General features: G+C 35.4%; 1 protein-coding gene across 1 annotated transcript in view; it reads left to right on the forward strand.

Moving 5' to 3' along the window:
* EYS (eyes shut homolog) overlaps positions 1-25,916 on the forward strand; it is a 797,164-nt gene that overhangs the window by 103,581 nt on the left and 667,667 nt on the right. Inside the window, exons 10-11 of the mRNA XM_054514337.1 lie at positions 604-857; positions 11,928-12,032. Of these exons, the coding sequence (XP_054370312.1) occupies positions 604-857; positions 11,928-12,032 (359 nt within the window). The remainder of the gene's footprint in view (positions 1-603; positions 858-11,927; positions 12,033-25,916) is intronic.

Raw genomic sequence — 25,916 nt, forward strand, 5'->3', positions numbered from 1 at the left:
AAAGGTAGAAAGGGTAGCCATGAAAAAGTCATCTCCAGCCTTACATGATTTAGACGTCTGTCTAAATTTTGGAAAAAAATACTCTGAAAAATTTCTATAAAAATATACTGAAAAATATCTATAGCATTTTATAGATACTTTTTCTTTTGTTAGACAGAAATTATAACTTTTGTTGCCAAGAATAAAGCACTTTTGTACTGATTTTATATCCAAATAGGTTGTAATATTTCTTATTCCTAGAGATACTGTAGCAGCTAACAATTTTTTTCATAAAAAACAATTAAAATGCATAATACTCATATTTATAAGAGTTTTATCTTTCAGTATTTTCATTTGAAGCTTAATATGAATATAGCTCCTAGTTTTTCCAATGTAAATAGCTAAGATTTTAATTTAATTATTGCTAGCAGTGCATGTGAAATGAAGTTACTTAGTGACTAATTAAAGGTAAGGAAAGAAGATGGAAAAAAAAATTGTGATTCATTTGTGGGTAATTTAAAGGCAGAGTATTGTTAATGTTATTAGTGATAATTGACCTATATATTCCAGGCTAGTGATTTAGCTGGATTTTTCCCCTCTCCTCTCCTCTCATTTCAATAACAGGTGCATATGTCCCCTTGGTTACACTGGCACATTTTGTGAACTTGATATAGACAACTGCATTGGAAACCAGTGCTCTCAATATGGATTCTGCCAGGACCACTTGCATAATTACAGCTGTTCCTGTGTGCCTGGATATGAAGGACTCTTCTGTGAAGTTGAAGTTAATGAATGCTCAAGTTCACCTTGCAAAAATGGAGCTACTTGTACAGATTTAAGTGGCCACTTTTCTTGTCATTGTGCTCCTGGGTTCACAGGTAAGTTTTGTTCTTTTGAAGTGCCTTGTATTATAGATGTGTTTGTCCCACTCTATGTAAGCAATGTTTATGTGACTGTTTAATTACAATTATATATAAATATTCATACATTTCTGATTGCATGTTTGACTAGAGCTTTAACTTAATTAGCATTGAAATTCTTATGTTGTCCCTCCTAACAGTTCCCCATCTGACCTTATCTCCACTAAATGCACAATTCTGAGTATTAGCTTTGATTCTGTTGGGAAAAAAAAATCAATGAAGTTCCAAAATACAATTTTAATTGCATTTTTTAAATTTCACAGTTATGCAGTCTTAGATGTTATGGCTTCGGTCATACACAGGCTGAAAACAACAAATGTTTTGGTACAGAACAGGAAAATGTGAGCTTGAGGAGGAATGAGATCAGCAGTACCATCTCTTTGCATGTACAGAATATAATCAGCTATGTTTGACTGAGTTGTTCAGACTCCCCTTCTATAAACTGGAGGGAGATAGGGCATCTGTCTGTCCTGGCCATCTTTTTTAGGAAGAGGTGGGCTTTATATTTCTGCATTGCATTAGATAAGTCCTACACAACGTGATGCTATGATTTCTTTTTGTACTAATTTCTGTTTTGCATGAATAATAGTAATATTCAGACTAAATGTGGGAGACAGAAAATAATTTTGAATACAGTAATACCAAAGAGTTGCATTTCCAGCCTTTAGTCTATATAATCAAGAACAGGCAATTAATGCTCCAAATACTTCTCTATCGACAATCTGTGGTATCACTAACAAAGGCAAAAATAAATAGCATAGTATGCATGGTGTCATTTGTACTAACTAGACATTAACTTACAGCTTCTTCTTTCAAGCTGCTGAAGGCTTTTGCTTTAGTCCAGAGAGTGTGTGTAGTACTAGATTTTTAAATCCTATTTAAACCACTGAATACTAAGTATTAATAATTTCAATACTATTTTTTTCATTATATGAAAAAATTCATTATATTCATTATATTTTCATTATATTATATTCTGGCTAGCTACATATGTCGCAGACATCTTTTCAGTAAAATCCTTTCATTAGGATTTTTTCCTGCTGAGAAGCTGAGAAGCTACAGCAACAAAATGTAAACAATGGTTATCTGCTGCTGTGGAATGCATCAGGTGGATTTTTGATTGGCCCATCTTGAATGTTTACAATTAATGGCCAACCACAGACCAGTTAGCTTGGACTCTCTGTCCGAGCCACAGATCTTTGTTATTCATTCCATTCTATTCTTAGCTAGCCTTCTGAGTGGAAACCTTTCCTTCTATTCTTTTTAATGTAGTTATAATGCAATATATATATATCATAAAGCAATAAATCAAGCCTTCTGAACATGGAGTTAACATTCTCATCTCTTCCCTCACCTGAAGACCCCTGTGACCACTGCCACATACATATACTTTTAACATTTTAACTAACACTTTTAATGTCAAATATGTTTATGTTCATTTATATATTTCATTTACATATATTCATTTACACGTTTATGTACATGATGTACACTTGCAGATTTTTGTCCTCAATTTTAGTTGATTATATAATCTCTTGGTCATTTTCTTGCACATTTAATAAAAGATGTTACTTCCTGCTCATGCTTATTTATTAATAATTGTGCAATAAACCAGAGAATTGTCCCTGAAGTGACTTAAATTCCATTATGATAGCAGAACTGTATGTCTGAACAGAAGTGAAGAACACAGTACTTGGCTCACCTGTGCAAAATCTGACACAATGTATTTCCATCTTGCTGCTTAAACTTCAAGCCTTATTTTGTACTTTGCTGGACTTCATGGGGAACTTCAACCACTCTGATATCTTCTACAGGGACAATACTGTGAAGTGTAAGATCTGCTTGGAAGAGGCCCATAGGATAAAACCCTTGAGGGAAGTGCCTAAGAAAATCTATCATAACTTCTAATCTCAAGAGCTATTTGTCTCAAAGAGCAGACAAAAATACCAGGAGGCCTGTATGGATGATCAAAGAACTCCTGGCCAAATTCAACCAAAAAAAAAGTATACTGACAGAGGGTGGAAGCAAGGTCAGGTAACCTGGCAGGAAATAGAGATACGCTATCTGAGCATGCAGCAATAAGATTAGGAATGTCAAAGATTGAGTTGAATATGACATGAAATGTGAAAGACATCAAAAAGGGTTTCTATGAGTATGTAGGTGACAAAGGGAAGTGAAAGGAAAATGTTGTCCCATTTTTAATGAGACTGGACATGGAAAAGTTTGAGGTCATAAATACTGCCTTTGTCTCAGTCTGTACTGGAAAAATTGTCCTTCAAAAATCCACCATCCTGGAGACCAGAGAAAAGGTCTGAAGCAAGTAAGGTACACCCTTGATGGGTGAGACAGTTGTCAGGAAATACTTGGGCAAGCTGGATATATGTATGCCCATGGGCCCTGTTGGGATGCACCCACAAATCATAGCATCATAGAATTTTATAGTCATTAAAGTTAAAAGTCCAAATGTTAAGATAGCACCACCATGTTCACTGCTCAACCATATCCCCATATGCCCATCCACACACCTTATGAACAGTTCCAGGTGTGGCAATTTCAGCTCTCCCTTGGGCAACCTCTTCCAATGCATGACCACCCTTTTAGTGAAGACTTTTTTTCCTAATATCTCTTCTTAACTTCCCCTGGGACAACTTGCATCCATTTCCTCTCATCCTGTCACTTGTAATTTGGTAAAAGAGACTGATGCCCACCTTGTTACAACCTCCTTTCAAGTAGCTGAAGAGGGTAATACAGTACCCCTTTATTCTTCTTTTCTCCAGCCCAACAACCCCAGCTCCCTCAGCTGCTCCTCATATAACTTGTGGTCCAGAGCCCTCATCAGTTTTGTTGCCTTTCTTTAAATATGTAATTCTGTGAGAGCTGGCATATGTCATTGCAAAGTCACTGTCATTTAACATTAATAGATCATATTGATTAGCAGAAGCACCCAAAGAATGGAGGAAAGAAAATGTCACTTTTCAAGAAGGGCAAAAATGAAGTCCTGGAAAACTTCAAGCAGCTCACCATTTCCTTGATCCTTATTAAGGAAATGGAGCAGTTAATCCTGGAAATCATGAACACAAGAAAATTATCTGAAGTAATCAGCATGGTCATGCTTGACCAACTTGATAAACTTCCAAAGTGAAATGACTGACTTGTAGATGAGGGGTGAGCAGTGTGTATTGTCTGCCTTGACATTAACAAAGCTTTCTGTGTGATCTTCCACAAGATCCTCATGAAAAAGCTGATGAAGTATAGGCTGGATGAGAGTGAAGTGAACTGAAAACTGGAGGAGTGGCCAAGCCCAGAGGAAATGTTTGTTATGGAGTCAACCTTTCCAGAAGTAACCAGTGGTATCTTCCAGGAGTCAATGGAGGATCATGTCCTTTTAAACTTCTATGAGGAAAGGCTGAGGAAGCTGAAACTCTTCAGAATGAAGAAGAAAGGCTCAGAGAGGGATCATATCAATGTATGTAAATACCTCAAGGGAGGGTGTACAGAAGATGGAGCCAGGCTCTTTTCAGTAGTGCTCAGAACCAGAGACAATGGGCACAAAGGGAAACACAGATGCTGCTAGTATTATTCCTGAACATCAGGAAATACTTTATTACTGTGAGGGCGACTGAGCACTGCCACAGATTGAGTCTCCATTCTTGGAAATATTCAAAAGCCATCTGTACATGGTTCCATGAAACTGGCTCAGGGTGTTCCAGCTTGAACAGGGGGATTGAACAAAATGACCTTCAGACGTCATTTCCAACCTCAACCATTCTGTAACTGTTACTGTGAGGACTTGCTTATATAAATGACATAATTATATATTGCTGGAAAACTTTTTAAAAGAATCTTTATTTTATCATGCAGCGAGATATTATATAATGGCATTTCCATAGAAGCAAATCTAAAGAGAAAAGAAATGTCACAGTATTACCCATTGGGTGTAAGTCATTATCACATGTACTGAATATATTTTCTAAACCACAAACAATTAATAAAAGGCTGTTTAAGCTTATAAAAATGTTATCACCACCCTGGCAATTACATTTTCATAATCTCTGAGGGTTTATGATCTTGGGATATTTTCCCGTACAAAAGAGATTTTAAGTTCAGTCATAACTCCATGTTATGAATCAGTGATTTGTATCTCTGTGTACAACTAAAAACCCCACATTTATTCTTATCTTGTTTTTGCATGTTTGTTATTTCTCTGTAATTTAGCTTTTTAACAAATCCAGATGTACTCCATTTTTCTTCATAAATAGTAAATTCACTTTTAGATTAAATATCAAAGTACCCTCCTCTGCCTGTAAGAAAACTTCACACATTTCAAACTTGGAAGTTTGCAGTATGATTTTAAAATTAAATTAATAACTTTTCAATCTTTTTTTAACGTTTGGTCATGTGGTGGCCCTCTATATTGCCATCTTCTGGTTCAGTCCGTCTAATGTAGCATAAGGCTTCAGAGAAATTCCCAGTTCACATTCAGATTAATTCCTAGTCTGTCCTTTCTCCCATATCTTTGTGTTAACTATATCTTGATACATCAATGTTCAGCATCAAATAATTCCAGCTTTCATGATTACTAGTATGTCTAAATAAATAGCACTCTCTTTACTTCTGGTTTAAAGGAAGCCCTTCTTGGAATTATTTGGAAAAAATTCCCCCCCCAAAAGAATTTATCTAAACATGTCCTTCATTAAAACTCTTCTGTTTAGATGCCCAAAAAATGTGAAGGCATTAACTCTAAACAGATAGGCAATGATGCCTCGCTGGTTTCTCTTGAGGGTTTGCATCTATATAATATTGATTGTAGAGTTAAGATTTGGGAAATCTCTTCATTCTGAATATATACTGTACTCCACATAACAAAATACAGTCTGTCATTGCTTCACCTGTGTGTAATTAATAAATAACAGTATTAAAGCTCATTATTAATGTAGGCCTCACAGTGACTTTTTGAGTTTGACATTCATATATTCTACATTCTCTTGATCATTCTTCTTTCTGTCCAAGAAGAGAAACATGGCATGTGGGCTTTCTAAAATCATTCTATGACTTTAAATTTCTGGGCTTTGATTTTCTTTTTTATTTCACAAATACACAGAAGAAGTCCATGTGATATCTGCAGTCTGAAGAAATATTGTGTTTGTATTTTCAGTACATTATTAATTGGTTTTGCATTTGTTGGATGTTTTAAAATAATTTCCCCCTTCTGTAAAAGGTGTGGATGCTGCCATGTAAAACAAATCTTGAAGGAAAGTACTTGAAGTTATGTGAAAGCCAATCCTTTTTTACACAAGTAAGTTTAAGGCTGAATCCCTCATACAAATCAAGTCTAGAACAGGTGGTGGACACCCTAACACATTATGAAGATTGAACCTGTTTACAGGGAGCAGCAAGATCAAGGCTGCTCCATGAGACGAATCACAAACTAGAATCCAAGTTTACCCTCAGTGCAATGTTGCCATCACTAAGAAAAGAACAGTTCTGCAGCATCTACAGAGAGAAGTCAGAACCAGTGTCTGGTTACAGGGTGCCTGACAAGCCCCAGACAGCACAAGCAATGGATCAAATCCAGGATCCAGCTAGGAAAGCAAGTTAGAAGCAGTAGGAGACAGAACCAGAGACAAATCTGTAATATACATACAAGGGATCCATCAAAAAATAAAAAAAACTAAAAAAACCCTTTCAAGATCACTCTTGAGACAGGGAGGGAAGCAGGATTGGAAATTAAAACATCTGCAGAGTAGTTCAGGGCAGATCAAAGTACCCACAGCTGAACTCATCAACAATGGGCAGGGTCTGTAGGAAGCACCTCGGTGGGGCTGCTGCAGACATTTTGGGTATGTTAGTGCTCTCAGGGCTCTGATAGCTGCTTTATAGGAATTGCCTGAAGTAGGGTCATCTGGAAAGCATGAAATCATTCATTTTGCTGACAAAGAAAGGCAATCAGGTTCATTTTTTTTCTCACATCCATTCTGCATTTGAAACACCTGCTTCAATTTCCATTCATACAGTTCATATCGTGATAGGACTAGACCATCCCAGAAGCACAGGTCGTATCTGCTCCCACAGTTCCACCCCATTCAAGGCTGGGCTGGGTTTCCAGCTCAGGGCATTGCGTAGTACAACCTTTTCAGGGGCTCTGTCTGGCTTTTCTGCTACGGAAGATTGATTATTGCTGGCACAATGTGCCAGAGCAGACGGTCAAATGTACAGTGTAATCCCATGGACATAAATGAGCTGGGCTCAGGGCAGTTTACATTTGAAGAGTCACAGACTTTCTCTGAGTTAAAACTCTTTCATGGAAGCTAAGAGGATGGAGCGGTTTGACACATCATATAAATTTTCAATCTGTAATAGGCGTTCACAGAAAGGATTACTCTGTATGAGGTAAATAAAAATTAGATTTGTTTTGGATTTTTAACTACTACAGTATTTTACACAGAAAAGACCTCAAAGTAAATTTAAAAATGAGCAAGTGTGTAGAAAAACAAAGTTGAGAAAAGGAAATGTCTGACAAGTTCAGTAAAGCCTCACCTGGACCGTCTGTCTTTCTTTTTCATAACTGCATTTTCTGCAAAGTCAGCCAAAGCATTACTCAGTTTGATGCATCTCTTATCTAACAGAATAGCTTATATTGCTTAGCAAGCAACAAAATTTCACAATTCCTTATCAGGTACATGTCTGGAATGCTTTGCAATTATATACATTTTATAAAATGGTGGACAGTAAGGGGTGTTGTGAAAACAATCCTCAAATACACTATTAGTATTTTGGCTACTTCTTGAATTTTAAAACACTTTTGTGTTTTGCTTTTTTTTTTTTTAATAGTACTTCATTAAGATTACATTAAACAAAATGTTAAATCATTTGCTTTTCATCTGATCTCAGAATAGAAAGATGAGTTTTGTGTCTTTAATATCTCAAGTAAAGAGTTTTACTTAAAAAAAAATATTCTTACACATCCTTTCCTTCATTGTGGTCATTTTGTGTGCCTTTCCATGGTCAAACTTTATATTTCATTTTGCCTATAAAACAAAAGTTGGTATAAACAGTATTTAAAAGAAACTTCATATTTTGATCTTTTTGCATGTGTTTTGAGATTCTGACAGAAATGTTATAGTGGTGGTGGTGCTCAATAAGAGATACTTTAAATATAATGTGTATTACCTTAAGAAAAGAACCTCTCAAATTATTTCAGTTCTATTCTAACTTCTGAATGAATTTCGGATATTTATTCTAATCTCTCAATATTATATTAGAGAACAGTTTGAAATTGAAGCTATTTTGATATCAAAAAACCCCTCAATTTTGTGGATATTCTACAAAATCTTACAAAAATTTGATAAGTTCAGATAAAGTGCAAAGTTCATGTCTTCAAGTTAAGCAGAAAAAAGACATCCAAATTTTGAAAAGTTCAAACTTTCAATCTAGTGATCTTACGGAACTGCACTTCTGAATGTAAGGAATATTCAATGAGAGTTCATCCATTAGACTTATGAAACTTAATTTTTTTTGTTGTCTTTTGTCTGTAGTTATATTTACCTGAGAACTTCAGAGTCCCTCCATTTGCTAAAATAGCATGATTGTTTTAAAGAGAGTAAGTGATATTAGTAGCACTGAGGATGATGAAACATCTTTGATAATTTTTTAGTATTCACTTTCTCAGCTCCCTATGTTCTTCTCAACACCTTTGTGCTCCTGCAGAATAACGTCTTATGTATCATTAATGTGCCAGTAGAAACTGTTGCTGTTAAAGATCAGGCAATGCAATTTGCAAGTGACAGATTTTCCTGTAATTATCTGTTATATATTTGAGAACACTGTAATTTTAAACAGCATAAAATATTCTATAGCATTAATAGAAATATAGTTGGCTCACAGTCATTTTTAACATTCTCTTTTTACTTCAGATTGGTGATATGATGCCTTTAAAATGTATAAGATCTCAGACCTAAAGCTATGATTTATTAAATAGCTAATTAAATATTATGTTTTACTAGTAATTATGTTTGGAATGTGTTGTATTAATTTTAACCTTAAAAGCATAAACCAAAAAAAATTTTTATATTAACATACTTTGATGCTGAAAGTAATTTGTAGCCAATTAACAATTTTTATCTGACTTTCAAAAAAGGTTCTTATCATACATTTCAAATGCGTAGTTGAGAGGAGCTGCATACTGAAAACAAAAAAGGCTTCTCTGTATCTGTCCAGCTTTTTTCATGTCTCAAATACTCAGAAAATATGGTCTCACAGTAGCTTCATAGATTCTTTGATTCTCTCTGAAATATGTTTAAATATTGCCCACATATTACCTTTGTACTCTGAGAAGATGAATTCCTAAATTCCCCCTTTCATGTTATCTTAGATATCATCAGTATATCATGATGCTCTCATTCTATTATTTCCCCTCGAAACTGCATTTGCTTTAACCTTTAACAATTCAAGGGAGGTGAAAGAATCTGTTTCAAGTTTTTTCTAGTACATGTTTCAGCTTGCCCATGGCTTGTGGCCAGAAAATTTACTTCTGCAGGAAACTCTGTTTGTGGTATTTGTGCTACTCTCCACCTTCCTATCCAGAGGAACAGATGCCAATGCATTTTTATTTATCTCCCTCAAAAGAGATAAATAATAATCCCACCATAATCAGGGACCTGAACTGGAAAGAAAAAGGAATGCAAAATACCAGAATTAGATCAGCAAGGTTGCATATAGTGCCATTACCTTATCAGAACTTCAAAGAAAATTCTTTAAAAAATTGAAGAACTTAGAAATTAATTTATATGTTGGCCAGTCCTTGCTGTAATGCTCACTGGTGCCATGACATATGTTAGAGAGCGTTCAGCAGCTGCTCTTAGCAGAAAGCTTTGTAGTTTACTGAGTTACCTGAACTCTGCCTGGATTTTGCTTTTTCTCCCCCTTTTCATACATATATCTTCAAATCTTATAGAAAATGCAGAGCATGTTTAGAGGCAGAAAAAAAACCTAGTAGGTGCCCTTTTATCACAAGCTTATGTGTGGAAGAGAATCTTGGTTCTTCATTTCTCCAAAGAAGACCATTTATACCTAGTAGATACAGATTTTGAGAGCCAAGAGTCCTGGTTCATATGTTCTATGAGAGGGCATGCAGGTGTGCTGCAGAGAAGAGACCAAATTATTTTCACCATGGAAAGAATTCAGAGGAATATCAGCATTTGGTTTCTTTTTATCTTCTGTAAGATACACAGAAAGCCCAGCATGCTGTCCATACTGCTGACTTGTTATAATCACTGAACGTGATTCACCTCCATATTCCTATGGCTGGATATAGGGGGTAAGCCCTGCCTGGACACCAGGCACCCACCAAATCCTCTCTATCACTCCCCTCTGCAACTGGACAGGGGAGGGAAGATATAACAAAGGGTTCATGGGTTGAGACAAGGAGAGATCACTCACCAAATACCATCACAGGCAAAACAGACTAGAATTAGAGCTATTAATTGAATTTATAAAATCAGAGCAGGATAATGAGAAGTAAAATAAGACCTTTAAAAACACCTTCCCCCACCCATCCCTCCTGCCCACCTCTACCTCATCCCTGCCAACAACACAGAGAGACAGGGAATGGGGGTTATGGTCAGTTCATCATCTGTGGTTTCTCCTGCTGCTCAGGAAGAGGAGTCTTTTCCCTGCTCCATCATGGGATCCTTCCAACAGGAAATAGTTCTCCATGATTTTTTCCAACATGAGTCCATTGCACAGGAAATCGGTTCCACAAACTACTTCAACATGGGTCATTCTTCCATGGTGGGCAGTCCTTCAAGGACAGGCTGCTCCAGCATGGTCCCCCACATGGCGACAAGTCATACCAGGAACCCTGCTCCTCCTCTGTCCACAGGTCTGCAGGTCCCTGCCAGGAACCTGTTCAAGCATGGACCTCTCACAGCTTCACAGCTTCCTTTCAGGCACCACCTGCTCTGGCATGGATCTCCTCCACGGGCTGCAGGGGCACAGCTGCCTCACCATGGCCTGCACCGCAGGCTGCAGGGGAATCTCAGCTCTTGTGCCCAGAGTACCTCCTGCCTCTCCTACGCTGACCCTGGTGTCTGCAGAGTTGTCCCCCTCACATATTCTCACTCAGCTGTTCTCTGGCTGCAGTTTCACCTGTGCAAGAACTTTTTTCCTTCTTCTTAAATGTCTTATCATAGAGGTGTTACCACCATCTCTGATTGGCCCAGCCAGCTTTAGCCAGCAGCACGTCCATCTTGGATGTGGTTGGTGTTGGCTTTCTTGGACACGGAGGAAGCTTCTGGCACCTTCTCACAGAAGCCACCCCTGTGCTCCTCCTTCTACCAAAATCTGGCCACAAAAACCCAATACAATGGAAATAGCTTTTCCTGTTACACATCAAAGCAATCGCTTTTATAGATTACAAATCTACATTTCAATATACTTCCTAGATTTGCACTTAGTTATTTAATCCCCTTTTATCTGCATTTTGTCTCATTAAATGTTCTTTAGTGATTTGGTCTTACTCCTCCTTTGTCCAATATTACAGTACTGACCACTTGCTGTAGAACATAGGCTGAACTCTTCTATGACACATAAATGTCTGTAAATTAGTGTTGGTCTGATTTGCACAGTCAATGATACTTCACAATTCTGTTTCAAAGGTGTCAGAGAGCAAAATGAAAGAAAATTATTGACAAAACTGGACAAGAATTGCTTGAATGCTGTAGATTTGTATACTGAAAAAAAAAAAAAGTGTCAGGATTATGTATAACCTCACTAAGAAAGCTTTCTATTTTCCTGATTGTAATGCTTCCAACTTTGCCTTTCAAAATGGACTGCCCTGTAACCAATGAAGCAGAAAAATTCATGACACACAGTGAATCTATCAGTAGTCCTGTGTACATGGTGTACCATGGCCAGTGGGGTCACCATGTAGACTGTGACAATCCCATTGACTTTTTCATTGCAAATGTATCTCTATGATTTCAACGTCAGCATAATTGTCCTTTTTTTATTTTTAATTGAAATTTTCAGGAGAAACATGTTCTGTTTGCATCAATGAGTGTGAAGACAGACCCTGTTGGAATGGAGGAACCCGTGAAGACAACATAAGTGGCTTCAAATGCAATTGCCCCTTTGGTAAGCATTTATCCCTTTTATATAATTCCTATGTTGGCACAATATGACACAGTACTTGCTACTCAACTGCTATAAAATCTTGTATAGTGCAAGTATTCTGCTTGCATTTTGAAATGTACAGAGCTAGTTTTTTAGACTAATAGAAAGATTTTTTTTTTCTAATTTGTCATAAGAAAATCTTATAAATTATAGATTACTTCGATAAAAAAGTACTTGCAGTACTGGAACATATTGGGAAAGAAATATGACAGAACTGAAGTTTTTAAATTATTTAGTATATATACGTATAGACACCTTACAGCAATACATTCTTTCAAAAAATGTAGGGTTTAGGCAGCAAAATGTTGAAATTTAGCAAACATAAAAACCCTAATCCAATTCCACTAGCCAAATTACTAATTCCCAAAGGAACTGAACATTGCTCTAAAGTTTGTATGATCTGGTTGCCTGATCTTTGTGGTATCTCAAATGTCCTGAAGTATCCAAGGTATTGTATAAGGCTGGAAGATATGCTAGAGGATATAAGGGACATCCAAGATGCATCAGGCCAGGTAGCAAATGAACTAAGAACAACACAAAAAGACCAATCAAAATTAGGGAGAAAGATATATGATACTGAAAGTTTTGCTTTGCTAATTTTATATATATTGTTTAATTTGAGATTTTACATGTTATTTTGTGTTGACTAAGAAAACGTAGAAAAAGGTGGGTTAGAAACTCCGAACCTTAGAAATTGATTTGACCAAAGGAGCCTGGGGTACTGATTTTGCAACTTGTAAGTTCATTCATAAATATGGATGATAAATTACTGATAAATTCAAAAATGGGTTTTGTTTTTACATGTGCATTTATAAGCTCATTGTTTCTATGGAAAATAAGGTCAAGAAAACAAATTTTATATGGTTATGGACTAAGAAGTACATATGATACTGTGGTGTTTTGAAGATAAACTTATAGTGATCAGTAAAGCCTGGAAATGTCAGAGTACTGAAACACAGGTCTCCAATGAACCCTCTCAAAATGAACAACTTTTTAAAAGAGAACTTTAATGTATTTAATAATATAAGATCCTTAAATGCCTTAAGGTCGGTGTCTGCTGAGTTGGGAATTGAAGACAATACTGAGTTATATCTTCAAAGATAAAGTAATGCTTTCAAGTTTGTTGCTTCACTGAGACAAAAGTAAGCCTGCCAGGTGTTTCACTGAATAAAGGCTGTAGCAAAACATTAACACAAACATTATCTCCTTTGTTCTTCTGAGATAGAGATTATCACATTCAACGCACCACTTTGCTATCATGTGTTTGACTCTTGTTGGTGTTCACCAGAACTTTTATCTATAGTGGATTTTACACAGAAGCATGCTGCACCTCTTTCTTTGCACAGATCTAAAAGAGAACCCTTTCATACAGCAGAATGCATGTCAGTGACAGGAAACAAAATTGTTGCGGCACTGTATTAGTGATTGTCCATGTCTCTTTCTTCAAAGAAAAGCCAGTCACTTTGTAAAGGTTTCCTTACCCAATTAATTTCTGTAATAATTCCCAGTGTGCGTGAGATCTGGAAAATGAGTTTCATTCTAGTGACTCTAAAGAAATGCTGTATATAGCAGTGGTTCTTCATCATCATCAGTCAAATGATCAAAAAAACCTCATAGTGAACCAGGGGTCATGTGTAGAAATGATCGGTTATTTCTGAAAAGAGTTAGGACTTGCTGTAATTTGCAGCTACATTATTAATATGATAGTAAACTGAATTGGAGAAGGGAAAAATTGTGTACTGATGTGAATACCTAACAATGAGCTAAAAAGAGGAGAATTTTAATCTAAATGTGATACATATTCTATTTGTGCCCTTGGCCAAATTAATTAATATCCCTGTTCATATTCTCTAGGTGAAAGTGCAGATAAACAAATGTAACCATTTCAAATATATTGCTGTGATTAAATAATATCTGTAAATTGCCTGAAATCACAAGAAGCGCTGTTACTGGATGCTTTTACTGCTAGCTCAGTTCTAACAAGAGTGTCACTTCAAAAGATAACACAGCTGACTTGAGTTAATCTTTAAGTGAAAAAAGACAATTTTTCCCCCATACTCTCATTGACAGCCAGTGTGCTACTGGATTTCTGGAAAAAATAAGTTTTGCTTCTCAGAGGAATGGTAGTTGTTGGCTTTTTATCAACTAAATAATAGTGAGTAAATAAAAAATAAAAATATTTAATAAATCACATGTATTTAATAGCAATAGACAAGGGAACACAAAGAATTTGGATACTCCCTAATGATTAAGTTCTTGTAAATGAAAAAATTTGTATCTATAACTGTCTGACTAGACCAATAACATTTTTATTCATTAGCTGCTGTCTTTGCACTTTTCTGCTTTGCCTCTGTTGTCTAAAGCAGTATCTGCACCTTATTTTAAATGTATAATGATATCTTTTCAAATTTGAACTTTCGATTCAAATATATTACAAAAAATGAACATAAAAATCTTTCTCTTCAGTGGAGGTTCTGTTTCTAATTTAATTTAGATTATTATTTTATGAGTAATAGTAACTGTTTTACCAGATACATCTTAAAATAAATTAGTTGGGCAAGAAATATGCCAACATTTCTGCCCTGTCAAAAGTGAGCAGCACTGTTTTTTACCTTTTACTAAATATTCAGGGGTAACCACAGTTAGAAGTTACATACATTAAAAGGGTAATCACAGTTAGTAGTTGTATACATTAAAATTCATTGAATAGTTTTTTCTTCAAATTATGACATAACAATATTGTTATTTATTTAAATATAAAAAAGCATAAGTCATCTTAAAGTACAATTTAGAAGGAAAGGATTAATTTCTTTTTAGTTTTTCTTTCATAAACATTAATGCTAAGCTAAGACAGATGTGGGGCTTTGCATTAGCAATGATTGCAGACAGTTTAATGATCTTGACATGGCTTCATAATGAAGAGATGCTGTATAATAGTAAACACAGAGTAAACATATGTTTTGAAAGGAAAATAGGGATTTTTTAATCTTTTATCTTATAGAATTTCCATGCAAAGTGAATGTAAGACTAGCACTTTTTATTATAAAGATACATATTTTTCCAAAAGCTCATCTGGTTACCCATGGTATGCAGTGTTGCATCTGGAAAATGCATACCTGGCCCAGTGAGAACATGGATGATGCTCTCACATCATACACATGATACATGAAAATGTAAGGCTGAATTCTTCACCATACTGTGTGCTGTAGATAATTAGTTGTATCTGAAGACAGTAAGAAGATTAGCCTGATTAATAAACAAGGTTCATTAACTCAACAAGAATGTTATGGTAATACTTAGGCTGCTTCTGATAATAAGTAGGATCTTTCAGATCCTGTGTCTTTATAAAGTAGAGTGATTAAGAAATGCACAGAAACTAGCATATTGCCATTGGGGGGAGTTAAGGAAATTAAATTGTCAGAGAAGATTCATAATCTGATAAAACTGCTTGCTTTTGATTGAGACTTGTGGTCCTCCAGTTTTATTTTATTTAGAGCTTAAAGTGGAAAAAACACACAGAATGTGCAAATTGACCTATGCTATATTAAGGCAATAATCAATCAAATATATTTATGTCTGTATTAACTTTCCAAGACAGTTTTTTCTTCTAGAGAGTTACCCAGATCTACCCCAAATGCTTCCGCAGCCTACACAGTCCATTAAAATGACCCAAAATTTGCAATTTTTTAAAGTTTTCAAATTTGCATATAGAGTTCATCCATCCTTGAGAAGCACAATTGTTTTTCTTTGTCAATAAATCAGAACTTTATATATTTAACAAATCTAAAAAAATGCATTTAATAGTATGACCTCATTTTATGAAAATATATCTTATGCTTTATTAATTACTTTCAAGTAGTTCAATTTCTTCATATGTGGTCAATTTTAATACTCAAACTGTTATTTTTATATGACAAATCCCCTTTCAGCAGCTTTAAAAATAATCCGTTAAAATTCTCTGTAATACAGCTGGGACCTTTCTTAGAAATTATTCCAGTAGTCCATCCTGCTGTTGATAAGATATTGTCACTAAATAGGATGAAATGAGGTCATTTAATCATACAGATCATTAATTCACATAAATGTATCTCAGCTTTGCTGGAAACCTGAAATAACTAGAGTCAAATTTTAAAAGTAGATAACTAGATAAAATAATTTCCTTGTAAGCAATTTGGGTTGATGTTGAGGTTTTTGGTTTTGGGGTGTTTTAAGGGGGGAGGATTGTTTGTTGTTTTTGTTTGGTTAGTTTGGTTTTTTTTTTCCTTTTGGTTTAGTTTATCTCATTTCCCTGTACAATATTCTAATTTTATTAACACAACATAGGAAGCCCATGCATCAAAAGGTATAGGTTACTTTCAGTAATGGACTCTTCAGGGTCTAGTTTTGCAGATTTTTGTGACAGAACATGATCTTTATTTTTGCACCTCAAGATAAGAGGGAGTAATATACAGATAGATCAAATAGAATGAGACAATATCTTTAGATATTGCATGAAATCATTACCTAAGTCGTTTTCTCTCTTAGTAAAAGACATTCATGGCTTTCAGGAGTACATCTTTTGAAACTGTTTTTCAGGAAAGTAATTGTATAATTATATAGCTTGGGTGACGGGTTACTGCTATATACTGATGACCTTGTAGAGGAGATTTTGCAGGCATTATTTCTGAACTTTAGGTAGGTCAGGTCAAGCGTAATATGTTTTAGCTTTTGCTTTGTTCCTCACTATCCTACTCTAGGTTTAATTTGCAATAAATTAGATCAATTTTCTCCAAGTTGAGTTTGTTTTTCCCATAATTCTCTCTAGCAAGTGATTTCACTGTCTTTATCTCAACCAATGAGGTATTTCATCTAATTTTCTCTCCCCGTACTGCTGACAAGAGGCAGTAAGAAAGCAGAGAGCTGGGTAGAGGTCTGGAAGCCATCCAAGGTGAATCCACCACACACCCAAAGCATCAATGCTGTAAATCAGCAGATTTAGGAAAAGGAAAGTAAAAATAGGAACCTTCATTATTTTAGCAACCTCTAGTCTCTCGTGCAACAAAGGATGAAGTTTGCAGGAAGAAAATTCCAAAATATTTAAATTCATTTATTCATTGATACAAATAACATAAGATAATTTTTATGAGATTCATGAATAGGGAAAGCACTGTAACAATAAGTCCTATAAGCAGGATGGAAAGACCCTAAATACACCTTCTGCTCAGTACTGTGATAGAGCCAAGTGCTGCACTTATAGCAGCTCTGTCTGGAAGATGACACTGGAAAACCAAGGTATTCCAAGGAGTCTGAAAACTGTGTTCTAACCCAGCAAGGCATCTTGTGTTGTTAAATAGTATCATCTGATGTTTTTCATCATTTTTATTGGAAGAAACTCCAGCCTCTTTCCTTGGAGCAGAGAAAACCTCCAATCAGTACCAAACATACTGAGGAAAATGGTAGGCACTGTCTCTTGCCATCACTTGCTGTCCCCATGTGATCTTTATGATTAGAAACATAAGGACTGATCAGTATTGATTAATAGTATTCTGAATTCAGTGTAATAAAAGTGTAACCTAATACCATCTTCAGTGATGGAGGCAATGGCCAAGGAAATTTAAGTGATGATATGTATGCAGCTACTATTTGATACTTGATTTAATATGTGATGTTGGAACTAATATGGTGTTGGCTCAATATAGAGTGAATGTAATTCTCCACACAATCTATCAAAAAATTGAAGGAAGATAACTGATGAGAAAGTCCTAAAGGACCTGTGCTGTGCTCCAACCTTTGTTAAGATTAATGTATCCAGTAAACTTTTAACCTATCAGTGAACCAGCGTGTTTAGCAAGGAAAAAATATCCATGGAGACTCTTAGATCAGCTCTTTTTCCAAGAAATGTACATTTTCAAAGCCATGGTTTCATTCCCTGTATGTTTTATTGCCTTGGAGTTTATTTGTACGTTCTTCTTCTTTCATGTTGCTCAGTCTTCAGATTGTTTTTATTAGTCCCTGATGGGTTTTTTCATTTTGGCTATTTATACTGCTTACTGAAACACTATTAATTCTTTGGGTTTGCTTTCAAATTTGTTTTATATTGCATCTTCAGATTGCTTTATGAAGATGTGCCACTTGTTACCCTTTCCATTCTGCTTCATTGGTATTTCACCTTTTTTTTCTCTATGAAAACAAATATTTAGAAACTTGTATTTGTTGCAGGTATGCTCATAAAGACTAATTAAATTCCTGTTTCTTGCAGACAGGCTAGTTAGCAAGAATTTTTTCTTTTTTGTCACTGAGTACGTGTGTTGTTTTTCTGGTTAACCTGCTACTTGTTTATTTTACTTATTTTAAACTTCTTTTGTTTTTAAATTACTTTTATACATGAGTTCTGTTAGTTGAACTTTTCAGTCCACCTCTTTTATTCATATAGGTAAATATTTTAAGGTTTTCAAATTTGGTGAAATTGTTTTTACAGGTTTACTTCTTCTTTTAGTTCACTTGAAGCAAAATATTGTGTAGAGTGTAATGATAGCCTTTTATGGAGGGAATGATTCACTCTTTTAGTCACCTTTCCTTTTAGTCTTTCAGCTAGATGAGAGTAAGAGTAAACTGAAAATTTTCCTTTTTATGTGTTTCAGTGCACATGAATATGCCATTAGTCTTTTCCTTACATCTGAAAAGTTCTTAACCTAACACCTTGTTCTGAAAAATTAAAATCATTGATGACTTCAGGAAGATTAATCTATTAAAATAACACAAAAAATAAGCATCAGCAGCTGAATAAAATTGTAGCAACAAAAAGATTTCTAACCCAGCTGTTTCCATGACAACCTCCCTTCTTAGGTTTCAAAAACATTTCTGCATTACTCATGTGCTACTCATCATGTTTGTTGTATGTTATTTAAATTGATAAATGTTCCATGTATTCATGTAGATATTGGATGAAACACGTGACAGAAAGTATTGTTCTATTTGTATTACAATAGTGTCATGATGCCTGATTTATATTAGGAGCACTTATATGACATGCTTTCTTTATGATGTTTTCATTTTCAGTGTTAATATGATTCAGGAATTTCAATGGGTTTTGTTTGTTTGTTTGTTTGTTTGAAGGGCAATCCTCATTGTTGCAAACAAAATAGGAAATAGTTGGATATATCACGGTTTACTTTCATTATTTTATAGTTGCATATAAAGCATTCATACAGATGAGATGAACATTTTGCTAGACGTACCAGTCTTTTGTATCAGAGTTTAAACTGGGAGACCTTGCAATCAGAAAACTAAGTTTTAGCCAGCAGAAGATAGATGAGATGATGAGATGAATGCCAGCTGATGCGACTTACTCTGTGACTAAAGACACTGCAGTAAAAGTGGACAGAGGTCTCCTTAGCATTATTCTGATGACACTTTTCATCTTTACAAATTAATTTTGGGGGTTTTTTTAAATTTGCATAGTTTTCTTCCATATTTTTCTCATCATACCTTTAAGATTCTTTAAAAAGTTCCTCTATTTTAATAAAGTAGAATGCTATGCTTTAATGCGCTGTCTGGACCTAAAAAGGACAAGTGGAAAACGTGTATATATTATAACTAAATGTGAATCATCAAAAAAACCCAGGAAGGATGATATATGTAACAGGATGATAAGGGCAGGATTGCAGTCTGTACAAACAGTGAAAATTAGCTGTAATAAGGCACAATTAAAAAGTTCAATAAAATGAAACCTCACAAAAGCTACCACACAATTTTATTATGTTCAACATAATTGGCAGTCCTTTTTAGAGGATTACTCAGGACTGAAAATAGTGAAGCTGCTGCCCAAATTGAAGCACACAGTTTGAGACAAATGGCACCCTCTCTGCACATATTATGACTTCAGCAATTAAAAATAAAATTTTAAATGAATTAATAGCATTAATACTCCAGCCACCTTGTCTGGAGTAGTCTAGGCTGCCCACAATATTAATCTGTTGTTGCATCCAACCTCCATAGGCAGTCCTCAAATCAAGTACTCAGTCCAAACAGAACCAGAAAGTTCTGAGACCAGATTCACAGTTCACTTTAAAAACAATAAAGAAAAGCTGATGTAATTAGCAATAACATAAAGGGTCACCAATGGTCAATTTTGCATAACTGTTTCTTAATAAAGGAACACCTGCACAACTCAGTGGAGTTTACTACAGCATTATGTATCAAATGTAGGGACAGTTTTACCCATGATCCTAATTAAGATCAAATTTAATGATGATCTACATGGTTAAGTCAAGGTTCTTTTCCAAGGTTCATTGATTCTTCAATTTTTATTTTCTCTAATTCTAGAATATTATGTATTATGTCAAATACTCTTCTGTATGTCTTTTCTTACATATGGCCTGTACACTTGAGACAACCTGGTCATCTATGCACCTTGTGACTGGGTATGTTTTTTTCTTTGGTGTAGATATTTTTATAAACCTAGTATCTGCACCTAGATCCTAGAATCATAGAATGTTCTGGATTGGAAGAGACCTTAAAGATCCTCTAGTTCCAGCCCCTGCAGAGACACCTTCCACTGGACCAGATTTTTTAACTCAACCTGGCCTTGAACACTTCCAGGGATGAGGTACTCACAACTTCTCTGAAAACCTGCTCCAGTGCCTCACCACCCTTACAGTAAAGAATTTCTCCCTAATATCCAAATTAAATCTGCCCTCTTTCAGTTTGAAACCATTGCCCCTTGTCTTTGTCACTATCTCCTCATAGAAAAAGTCCCTCTTTCATAAGCACTCCTTTAAGTACTAGAATCCATCCCCATCTTGTCCTCTCACTACACACCCTCGTACCCCAAAGTCCTTTTCTGTCCTTTCTGTCCTGTTCTTGCAAACCTTGCCAAACCTCTGCCAAACTTTTGTCCAGCTTGTATTTGTGTTTGGGATTGCCCTGTCCCAGTCATGGAATCTTGCATTTTACAACTACTTCTCAAACCTGTCAAAGTCCCTCTGGACATCATCCCTACCCTGCAGCATCTCAACTGCACCACAGAGATTGGTGTAGTCAGCAAAGCTGCCCGAGGTTGCACTAAATTCCATTGTCCTAGTGCCAAAAAAGATGTTAAACAATGCTGGTCCAAATATTGACCCCTGAGAAATGCCATTTGTCACTGATCTCAACTTGGACATTGAGCCATTGAATGCATCTTACTGACATTTTTTGTTAAATAAGTTCATTATAAACTTTCTTGGTTACATGTGTAGTTTCATCTTATGATACCTAGAAATTCAATTTACATATCAATGATAAAACCACATTTGGATAAAAAAAACCTCATAATAATACCACTTAAAATATACATAATATCTCTCTAGATGCCTATTATTAATATATATTTATGACTGTTCATGTAAGTAATCAAAATTTCTTGTGGAAATTTATTTGATTAAACAAACAAAATTATAGATTGATGGAAAAGGTTTGTATGCAATTTCTCAGGGAAATATTTCAATAGAAAGTTCTCTGACTTTTAATCCTTTCTATATGTGATGAATTTTTCTCATCAAGAAAATTTATGAAAGGTTTCTTTAGCTAAATTCCACATAAACTTACTTATTTACCTTGTGCATAATTTTCTTTTGTCTTCCTTATTTTTTTAGTTGAAGGAGAAAGATATTCTTATTTGCCTGAATGTGGTTAAACCATGCTGTACTTTGTGGGAATACGTTATCACTCTTTATCATTTCTATGCCTTCTTTTAGTACCATGTATTTTACTTCTACATGTTAGTGCAGCCCTGCCAGATGTGTTTTACTTCTTTACTGTTCATGAATTGATATTGATATTGATATTGGTATTGATATTGATATTGATAAAAGGGCTGAGAAAAGACACTTATCCTTGTAGAAAAAGGATATCCTTGCAGACCAACTGAATGACAAATTTATTACTGATGATCACTGTCACACAATGAAGTAATAATCCATTGTGGTTAGCAGTGCAGAAGACCTGTATGAAGTTCTAGTCTGTCTTCATAACTAGGCATGGTTATTCTCTCCAGTCTATTTTGCATAAACTGTGGTTAGACAGGAAACTGAATATCTGGTTACTCTTTCTACTTACTACACAGGACTCGAGCCCAAAACCAATCTGTGAGTACTCCCTGAGAGGATTCAGCAGCTTTCTTCCTTAAGCTTGTAACTCAGACTGTGCCAACTGTGTCAGCTGGACTTTCAGAGTATGAAAAGCATGATTTGACAGCTGGATGGGGAGTCTGTACATCAACCAGGAGAGAAATAGAGCATAGTACAGATTGCACATAATTCCAAGAGAATTATTCAGCTTTGCTAACTGGGATTTAGTTAAACTTTAGTTGAACTTCTTGGTCAAATTCAAGTTTCCTTTTTTCAAGCAAGTTCATTTAGCTTCCTTTTCATGAAATTAACTTCCTTGTCATCCAAAAAAACCTTTACTTTTTAAAAAATTTCTATTGATTTTGGCTGGAATGGAGTTAATGTTCCTCATATCACCTCATATAATGCATTGTTTTGGATTTGTGACAAAATAAGTGTTGATATCATACTAATGTTTCTTGCTAAGCAGTGTTTGCACAGCAAGGACTTTTCTGTTTCTCACTGCCCTGCTGGCAAGTAGGCTGGGGGTGCACAAGGAGTTGGGAGAGGCTATAGCTGGACTGCTGAGCCCAAACAATAACAGGGACATCCCATTCCGTATGACATCATTCTCTGCACATAAAAATGAGGGAAGAAGGATGTGAGGGATGTTTGTCTTCCTAAGTCACCGTTGGGCATGATGGAGCTCTGCTTTCCTAGAGATGGCTGAGCAACTGACTGCTGGTGTGAAGCAGTGAATAAATTCCTTGTTTTTCTTTGCTTGCATGCACAGCTTTTCTTTCCCTATTAAACTGTCTGTTTCCAAACCCATGAGTTTTTCTTACTTTTGTTCTTCCAATTCTCTCTCTCTCATCCCACTGCGGAGCACTGAGTGAGCAGCTGTGATGGGTTCAACTGCCCACTGGCATTAACTAATCACATTGCCATATTTTTCCTCCTTGTTTTCATTCCATAAAATAAGATGCAATTATAGTCTAAAGATAATTAAAGGCATTAATATATCAAAATTTTAGTGAAATAGATTTGTTGCATATTCTGGTAGGCTTTGAGATAAATTTAGCTCTGCTATTGCAGAGCTGCAGTAGCATTCCAGTAGCACAACAAATAGTTAATCCCACCAGTAATTTTCTTTCTTCAGGTATATAGGAAATTATCAGTGAGTAATCCTTTTGTCCGCGCACCTACATCTTTCTAATCTTATTTTCTTTTTTCCTTTTTTACTTCAAATATACAGTCCTTCAACACAAATTATCTTCTCAAGCTGTATATCAACAACTTCTCTGATGTCAAGTTACAGGCAGTAGAATGGTGTGTTTGGGTGATTCTATACCACATGAGCTGTATAGAATGACAACTGCCTTCATCCTCTATGACTTGTTATCTTTGTTGAATTGCACTTTTCTGTCATATTACACTGCAAACCCATATCTAATTTGCCACCCATGGCCACCCACATACTCTACTACAAGAGAGAGGCCATTTCTCTCTTGAAGTTTCTCCACTTTATGAGATTGAATACTCATTTCATTCCTGTGGACTTTTGCTGTAATAAAAGAATTCTAAGTATTCTTCAAAGTGCAAAGAGGATTACCTTTATCCACTGCTGTGGTAAATGTATATAGCCATAGCTATGAACTGAACACTGGGAGTTTAGCATCACTAGTTACACTTACCTTTTTCTTGAACCTTTTTTCTCCACTTATTCTAATGTAACTGAGTGAACTGAACACAGCATCATAAACTTATTGTTTTAGCATTGTTTTAATGCAGCACAGTTTGGGTTGGAAGGGATTGTAAAGATCATCTAGTTCAAAACCCCACTGCCACAGGCAGGGACACCTCTCATTAGACCAGCTTGCTCAACTCCTTATCAAGTCTGGAACTGAATACTCCCAGGGATGGGACATACCACAGCCTCTCTGAATAAACTGTTCCAGTTCTTTACCACTCTTGCAGTGGAGAATTTCCTCCCAATGTCTAATCTAAACCTGCCTGTTTCAGTTTAGAACCATTGCCCCTTGTCCTGTCACTATTTTCCTGTATAAAAAATCCTCTCTGTCCTTTTAATAAGCCCCTTTAAGGTACTGGAAGGTCACAATGATGCGTCCCCAGAGCCTTCTCCAGTCTGAACAACCCCAAGTGTTTCAGCCTGTCTTCATAGGAGAGGTGCTCTGATCATTTTCATGGCTGTTTTCTGGACCCATTCTAACATGTCTTTCTTGTCTTGAGCACCCCAGACTTGGATGCAGTAATGCAAGTGTGAGCCTCAAGAGGGAAGAGTAGTGGTGGAGAATACCCTTCCTTGGCCTACTGTCCATTCCTATTTTGAATCAGCTTTTGGGGTCTGTTACAGGGTTTATGGGCTTTTTTTATGGTTGGCCTTCTGGACTCTGAATGCACTCTCTTGTACAGATTTTCATCCACAAGGATCCAAAGGAAGCCTAGATCAACTATATGATATAAATGTGTGCTGTAAATGGTAATGGTTGATAACGCAAATGACATTTGTGTAGCATAGGCTGTTACTTATCCAAGTTTTCTTTTCCTCCCTCATATCTCTGAGTTAGTAGTTTTTGGTTTTTTTGTTTTTTTGGGGTTTCTTCAAGAACATATGTTGAAAAGGTGTATTTTAGGAATAGTTTTCCCTCTCCCCTTTTTCGCTTGGGACAGAGAAGTTATCACTGAGAGCTGAAGGACTGACAGTGGTAACTGCATATTTAGATATTGTGATTTCCTTATCATAGATTCAATTTTTCTACATTTAAGGTGACATGTTCAATTTTAGCCTCCTTAAGACAAAAATCTATTGGGAATTCTCCACTGTGATAGAAAAGGAGAGCTAATGACAGAGCTTTTCAGTCATTAGAAGCATCAGAACACAACTTTACCATCCGTGGAGTAGATAGAAATAAAACTTTTAGACCTGTGACTTTTTTGAATTTGAAATTATTCACTGAATTTAATGAGCTTTAGCATGCAAAAAGTTTCTTAAGTTTATTACATAAACTTAAATTCACAGAGTTTATTTTTAAAGGTATTAGGATAAATATAATAAACTGTTTAAATGCTTAAAGTACCATTTCTTAGTCTTCATTTTCTAATTTTAATTATATGACAAATTTATAACAAGGACAGAACTTTTTAACAAGTTAAAAATAATAGATTTTTGCATACATTTTAGCATATGAAATATTATCTGGCTTTAGAATGAGAAATTAATAGTCAAGAGTTTCAAGAAATAATGAGGCAATATTTCATTGAAAGTTTTATTAGAATTTAGAGAAAAAAAATGAAAAATCATACATTTCAGGAAGATTTATACCTGTTATAAAAGATAGGCTATCATTACTTGTATTAAGTTGAATACACCAGTTATCTTGCTGCCTTTTTTAGAGGTAGATGATTTTGAGAGCATCTCAAGGAATATCAGCAAATGTGCCAATGATCTATAAGGTCACTATCATTTATGAAAGTGTATTGATCAGATAATTGCACTTGCTAGCTGTGCATATGATGAATTAAATAATTATTTATCCTACTTAATGAAATCCTGAAAAATAATTAGTTACACTAAATGTCTTCTAATTATTCATTTCTACAAAAGAATTAATGTATTTCAGATCACCCAAAGAACAGTCATTACCAACCAAACCTGATTACTCAGTGAAATGCATGTGAGAGTCCTACTTTTAAGGTAGGAATCAAGTAAAAGTAGTGAAAAGAATAACAGTGAGTCTTAGATTTCTACTGATGTTTA

This window comes from Molothrus ater, chromosome 3 (genome assembly GCF_012460135.2).
Source record: "Molothrus ater isolate BHLD 08-10-18 breed brown headed cowbird chromosome 3, BPBGC_Mater_1.1, whole genome shotgun sequence".
In the NCBI taxonomy this organism is placed as follows: Eukaryota; Metazoa; Chordata; class Aves; order Passeriformes; family Icteridae; genus Molothrus; species Molothrus ater.